The following is a 7883-nucleotide window of genomic DNA, read 5'->3' on the forward strand; positions in this document are numbered from 1 at the left end:
GAGGAAATATATTTATTAAAAAAGATCTTTACTGCTTCAATATTTACTAATAATATAAATCACATTTTAAATAACTTTTCAAATACATATTTAAATAAAATTTCTTCACATGATTCTATAATTAATTATATATAAATATATGTATATATAATTATAGCAACATTATTCGACATAATTTCAAACAGTATTGTGACCTTTAAGTAAAATATGTGACTTATAGTATTACATATAACTGTATGTATGTATGCATATATATATATATATATATATATATATATATATATATATATATATATATATATATATATATATATATAATATATATACACATACAACTGTAGATTTATAATGATATTACATAGTAGTGCAACTCAAAGGTTTTGATTAACTTGTTTTAAGATTGTTATCAAATATTTGTTCGTAGCAACAGTAAGATATTTTTTGTACAAAACAATTGAAATCTGAATTTGCACAACAAAAATGCAGAAACATTACAAAAATAATGAGTTTTTTTTTAAATTCAAAAATGACACCAAAAAAAAGGGAAATTTTGTTTTACTGATGAATACTGTACAGTTAATAACTTATTATGGCCACTACATGACTTAACATGGCCGCTACGCAACTTAAGTTAAAAAATTTTTGTTCAGATTTAATTAAATTTATGAAACACCAGTGTAAAAGATTTAAAATGCAAATTTTCTTTTTAAAAGAAAAAAACTTGGGCACAAAAAAGGATTCATGAGTTTAAATAAAAAGGTTATAAAAATTCTAAAGTATTCTAGTAAACTTCTATAAAAAAAAATATTCCTGCAATCACTTTTTCTTTGTAATCACAAGAGCAATCAGCATAATAACCAAAACAACTGATAAAAGTAGAATGCACATCATTTTTCTGTTACTCTTTTGGTGGCGTTCACTCTGTACAGAAAAAATAACAGAGTTACATCCAAATTTTGCTTCCTGATTAATTTACTTAGAAATATTTAACTTAATAATCAATATTTGTATACCTTAAACAAATTATAAAAACTTAATTTTTTAAATTAGAGATCAATCCTTCAAAACCTTAAAAAGGCTGAACTCACTTTTTGCAATTGTTGAAGTCCTTGTTCGACAGTCACTGAAGCTAACTCAATATTGTAATCGATTCGGTCCAAGATGGTGCCCTACAGAAGATAAAAACAAAACAAGAAGAAAACAGATAATCAGGTTCATTTTTACTATTTAAAAAAAAAAAAAAAAAAAAAAAAAAATGTAATGGAAAGTATACCAAAAGTTTAACAAAAGTTTATCAAAAAAGAAAAAATTTATTTTGTGTAAATAAAATGGAAATGATTGCAAGTGCAAAAATTACCTGATCAATTATCATTACGGATAGATCTTTAAATATTGTGTTTAAATCACTTATAGAACGAACAATGTGAGATATCTCTTCTTCACGCTGCTTGACTAATTCAATGTTTTTTTCAACCATTTGTAACTGAGCAGTAGTAAAACCCTATTTAAAGAAAAAATTTTAAAAAAGACAATCATTCTAAACCAAGAAAAAAAAAACAATGAAGACCCTTTTTTTTGAGGATTTTACAGGGTGGTATTTTGAATTAATTGATAAAATTAATTTGAGTAAGATAAATTAACCATTAACTTTTTCAAGGTTCATCGATTAATGATTTATTTTTGAAAAATTAATTGAATAAATTTTTTATTAATTTCTAAAATGCTTTTTTATGATTTACAAAAAGTGTAATGCTACTCAACAAGGTTTTGTTTCTCTTTTTAAGTCACATATGATCTTAAAAAACATATAAAACAAACCAGTAGCACTATACCACTTTCTGCTTCTATAGAAGATAAGGAAAGACTTAGAATGGCATCATAAATCTCTTCTAAAGAGCATAGTCTTTTTCAGTGCTTTCAAGGACTGCTGAATTAATTTCAATTGAAATATGTTTGCATTTGAATGTTAATTTGTCTCTATTTTCTGTTAAAGAAAGCTTCCGAATTTCAGAACAAATTTTTTCAGATGCTGAGACAGATAAGTGAAATTATCTCGGACTTGAAGATAAACCATGACCTTCCAGATTGTGCGTTGCTAGGAATAATGAAGGAGATAAGAAAAGTTACAGGCAGAAGCTGGATACAGGAAAATACCTTCAGATGTAAGAAACAGGTCCCACTATGAATGCTGCTACTGTGATGGACCAATGGATAAGAAAGAAGTTCTAAAGACTTCTGGATCACTATCCTATGCAACCGCAAACTTTGCAAAAAATTCATTTGTTTGGGAAAAATTAATTATATTGTAATTTACTTTTAAATAAGATTTATATGACAACTTTGCATGACAAATTATGAAGTTTAGTTACATAACCTAAGTTCTGAATTACAATTTTTTGAAATATCTTGTATAATTTTGTATTATCAAAATATCATTTATAAGTAACAATTAATAGTAATAAGTATTAAATATTTACTGATTAGAAATATTTGTCATTCTGAATTTGGAGTAACTACAGCAAAATTATTATTTGAAAATCAAATTTTATTTACAAGAAAAATGAATTATTAGTTGCCATAAACAATCTAACCTTACATTTACTGCTGTAAAACTTCTGGCATCAACTCAATAATAAAGAACTACTTTAAAACTAAAATTTTATTCTTCTGCTGCATGCAACCACAAATTTTGTAAAAAATTCTTTCTTTGAAAAAAACTGGTGAATAAAATCTTGAAACCAAACAAAAAAATTTATTTAATAAGAAGTATTAAGATTTACCACAATGTTATTCAATATGTCCTCCCTCAGCTTCAATCACAGTTTCAAGTTGACTCCTGAACCTGGAATAGATGGTCTGGATATAGTTCTTGGGCACCTTTTTCTACTCCCTCTTGATAGCAGTCTTCAGGGAGTTGACACTGATGCTGGGATGTTGACAAGCTCTTGACTCCACATATGCTCAGATTGAATAATCAAGAGGTGACAAATCTGGAGAATCAGGGGGCTATGACTCTTTTGACCAATGTGTTAGCAGATCCTCAGCCACCTCTTTCTCTTCTGGGATGTATATGGAGGTTTTCCATTCTGTTGGAACACAACATTGTCATCTGGAGAGTAATGGGCATCAATCCAGAGTTTGACATAGTTCTCCAGGATTTGAATGTACTCATTGGTGTCAACTTTCTGACCAGATTTGATGAAGACTAGGGGCACTTTGAGACCATCAGAAGAAATCAGGTCAAACATCATAACTTAAACCAGACGTTTGATCTTGAATGTATACTTCACATGCTCTGGGACTCCCTGAACTGGTTGATGACCAATAAAACAAATGGTTCTGCTGTTTGAGACAGAGTCAACAGTAAACATTTTCTTATCTGAGAAGAGGATGGTTGCTGGTCTCTTTTTTAGGAGGCTCAGAAGTTGCTTTAGTCTTTCAGATATTTTTTCTTTGACACTTTGGGAAACCAGGTGTTTCTTAATCTTGTCTCTTGACTTTGCCTTCAGATTCTTCCTAACACATTTCTGATGGTGTGCTCACTGACAAGTAGGTCTTCAGCCATTTCACTGACAAGTAGGTCTTTAGCTGTGCTGAATTCCATGAAAATTCAACCCTTGACTGTCTTGATCAACTGAGGAGTCCAAACTGACCTCTTCAAACCACTGCAAGGCTTCTTCTTAACACAAACAGTAATTTGAAAACGTTTAATCAGTGTAGACAGTACTCAGAGGCTTACTTAATACCTTGGCTATGTCTTTTGGGCATGATGCCATTCATGGAAAGGTCAACAATGGGGTTATTTTTACCACTCAATTTCACTTTTTGGTTTTTGGTTTGTTTTTTTTTTCAAGGATTTTTGTGTTAACAAATAACAAATAACATGCATAAAAATAGCAAAGAAACATTTATTTCAAAATCACCAAACTGATGATGAAATTTGCAGTTGCATATTGTAGCAGATGAATATGAAGTTCAAATTTGGTGGCAAATCTCATATGCATATGATGTAAAATTACAAAAATGTCACTACTCCATGTCTGTCAGATGAGAAATTAAAATGAATCAAAGAAATTAAATGATCAACCACCTAAAAACCATCTCTATAGACATCAACTGATCTCTTTCTCACTGATGAAACTCTAAAAGAGTTTTTAGAAAAGAAAACTGTTATCAGATGGTAGTGGTTTTGATGGACCCAACTGTGCCAAGGTTTTAAGATCTTTGGATGATATGACACTTCTTTCTCCAATTGAATATCTGGAATTTATAAAGTCTATGGAGATTTAGAGGCATTCATTTCATTTTTTATTGCTTCAAACACTTTTAGAACAAATTTTTTTGAAAATACAATTATATACATTGTACTTTAATCTGTATAGGTAGAAGGAAAATATACTTGACCCCCCCCCCCCCCCAGTCTAGATAATGCTAACAGACACAAATTTGTTAATTCTATTATTTTCAGCAAGTTAATATTTGGTCATCCTTTATTTGACTTATTTACTGAATTTAAGATAAAATCTGATATATCCTACAGTATGAAAATAGCTAGGTTTGTGGAGTCCATGTTTCACCTAAAACCATATGCCAATGATTTATTTGCTGAGAATTCTCTTGGACGTAAATTTCACATAAAAAGATTCCATCTCTAAGAGTGATTTCACATAAAAAGGTTCCATTTAAATAGACAAAAGATTCCACTAGGTCTTACATCAGAGCAAAAATTTAAAGTAGTGTATAAAAACCTAAACAAGTAACTGAAAAAGTTTGTTGTTTCTGAGAAAAATGTTAATCAAGGTGAGAAATTAGGAGCCATTGTTGTTGAATGCAGTTCAATTAGATTGTAAGGAGACTTGAGGCTTTCAAGGATTTATTTATATTGCATAAATATGTTTTTTGTCTTGAAACATTTATTGTTGTATCTAAAATACCTGTTTTAATGTAACAGCCTGAATTTTTATTTAGAGATTGATGGTTTTTTTGTGTCTCAGCGTTAACCTACTGGAAATAGTGGTTTAGAAAACTTCAAGTAAAAATAATTTCAGCATAACCTTTAAAAAAGAACTGTCTTAAATAATTTTAAATGCAAGAAAAATGAAAAATGTCTAAGTGTTTTTAATACACAAACTAAAATGTAAGCTTTCTCACTTTATCATATAACTTGTCGTAGTTTTCTTCTTCATTAGAAAAATCAAGATCTTGCTTGAAGTCACTGTCAAAAAAGGCCTTTTCTCTATCTTCTCTATTCTTCATCCCTAGAAATCAATTTTATTTTTACAATTATAATAAGTAACAATTATTATTTGGTATATCAAGGAAAAATATTTAATACAGAAGTAAATTTTACTTAATACAAGCTGTTATGTTGAACAAAAAAAATTAAGTACCTAAATTGTTCCCTAAAATTTTTGCGCAATTTTTTATTAAAATAAGAGATTTATTAACTAAGAGCAGGGCTGTGCAATTGAAGCTGGAAGCAATTTTGCAGTTGAAAAGTTAAAGTCATTTAAATGTTCTAATTCTAACATTTTTCTCATACTCCTACAGCTTTAAAATTAATTCTGAATCTGACTTCATAACTCTTACTACACAGCCCTGCTGAAGAGGCAAGTTTATGATTATCATAATGACCACAATGAATTGCAGAAATTTTAAAGCAATTAATTGAAAAAAATAAATAAATACCATTTGGTTTTTCAGGGCCAAAACTTTTTAATGAAGCAGATTTTTCTGCTAACAAAAAATCTTTTCAGTTAAAATCAATACCTTTAAATAATAATATAATGAACATGCTCATCTTTAGTTGTTAAGTTTTTTTTTTTTGAAGGTTTCTCTATATTTAAAAGTTTTTTTTACTTTACAGATCTGTACAAGAGAGTTATTGCATTACATATTTTTTTAGCATGTTTTACATCACCATAATCATAATCATTGACTAAGTAAAATACTAATTCACAAGGAAACTAACGTTTTAAATATGTTGACTGTCCTTTCTTAAATGCTTGTGATAAATCTTGCAGCTGTGACGCTAGTCTTGAAATTACATTTCTGATGATTGTTTGTTCAGATTTTGATGCAATACGAGCTTGTGATTGTATAGATTGAATGCAGCGTTGACATTGGTGAAACAACTGTAAACAGTAAAGTAGAAATAGAACTAAGAAAATAGAACATAAAGATGAATCATATAATAAATCCAGATTAAACTTTAATTACAGAAAAACCATATATTAATAGTAGAATATAACAACAAAAAGAAATAATACAAAGTCTAATAAACAGATAAACTTAGAAAAATCATAAAACTTGTTTTTATATTCTTAATAATAAAACTTGTTTTTATATTCTTAATTGATTTGGCAAGAACAAAAGTTTTAACTGAATTTTCAGTCAAGGGTTTAACAAAAAAAAGAAAAAAAAAGAAAACCTGTGTAATTTCTTGTGTAGATACATCAATTGTATGTTCCTCATCAATGCTGTCATCCATTGATGGTCGGTTCAAATGTTTATTATGAAGAGAAGTGAGTTCTTTTACTTAATAAAAAAGTTAAACAAAGTTAAAAAAGTTTTTGATTAAAACCAATCATCATTTGATGAAGTAGCTTGTTAGCTACATAGTAACAATTTCTGCTTTCCCTATTTGATTCTGGAAACTGTGCTAAGTGATCACATCTTTTTAAAATAAAAAGTTTTTTTCTTTAAATTCAAACTTTATAAAATCAGATTGATTTTAATGATTATTTACATGGCTCTTGGTTGGTGTTACAAAACTTTTAAAAATTTCTTAGTTCTTTTTTATGATATTGAGAAATTATACATTTGAGAGACATTCTATTAACCATCAATCTTTAGTTAAAGTAATTATTCAAAACCTCTTAAAACTTTATTTAAAACAATATTTCACTTTAAACTTACTTCGATTTTGAATTTTTGATATACCATATTCTGCCTAAAATTATATTTAAAAAAGAACTTCTCAATGATTTGTATAAAATGGACCCCAAACTATATCTAAATAAACATACAGAAAAGACTTTGATAAAAGTACTTTTCATTATGATAACAACAATTTAAAATACCAGATTATACATTGAAACAACTATATAATATTACCTCTTCGACAGCTGTGCTCCTAAATAAAAAATAGTTTTTGTTACTACAGTAAAATTAAAAAACTTGGACTATTTTTTTTTTTTTTTTTCTAATTTTTATTTGATTATCTTTTATTCTCTTATAAAAAACAGAATTAGTACAGAATATAAGCATAAGATACATAGTAAGAAGCATTTTTTCTTTAATTTATTAACTTGCAATACAAACTAGATTACCATTCTGGTGATATTAATGATGCATCACTATGTGATTGACCAAGTTCAACATCTTCATCAGACACCAGAGCAACAGTATCATCCTTTATTTAAAAAGACAATTAAAACTTAACTATAAAAAAAAATGTGTAATATGAAACTGAGAAATTAAAACACCAATTTCAAAAACGCAAAGTCAAAAAAGAAACCGTATTTTTTTTGGAGGATCTTATATCAAGGTGCTTTGTTGATACACTTTTGTAACTGTTGTTTCGAAAAGATATAAAAATCCTAGTCAAACTACGAGTAGCCATAGCTTAGAGAAATTTTTTTTGCATAAGTAATGTCTAAATATAAATATCAAAGTTTATATACATATATACATATATATATATATATATATATATATATATATATATATATATATATATATATATATATATATATATATATATATATATATCAAAGAAAGTACATTTATAAACATGGTACTTAAATTTCATGGCTATCATAAAATACAAAACAAAAATAAAATTAAAATGTTACATAACTACAAAAATATGGCGATATCTG

At 27.6% G+C, this 7883-nt stretch overlaps 1 protein-coding gene across 1 annotated transcript; it reads right to left on the reverse strand.

Moving 5' to 3' along the window:
* Nucleotides 1–701: 701 nt before the first annotated feature.
* LOC149880784 (syntaxin-16-like) lies at nt 702–7682 on the reverse strand. The gene is made up of 10 exons (XM_090068256.1): nt 7520–7682; nt 7332–7414; nt 7117–7135; nt 6919–6952; nt 6431–6537; nt 5972–6134; nt 5152–5258; nt 1358–1501; nt 1089–1169; nt 702–921 (listed from the first exon to the last, which is right to left on the reverse strand). Exons 1-10 carry the CDS (start codon nt 7622–7624, stop codon nt 817–819), a joined length of 948 nt encoding a protein of 315 aa, XP_089924382.1. The 5' UTR covers nt 7625–7682; the 3' UTR covers nt 702–816.
* Nucleotides 7683–7883: the final 201 nt, after the last annotated feature.

Source organism: Hydra viridissima, unplaced genomic scaffold, assembly GCF_058129835.1.
Source record: "Hydra viridissima isolate aposymbiotic clone 2 unplaced genomic scaffold, HvirCarnegie_v1 scaffold_12, whole genome shotgun sequence".
NCBI classification, from domain to species: Eukaryota; Metazoa; Cnidaria; class Hydrozoa; order Anthoathecata; family Hydridae; genus Hydra; species Hydra viridissima.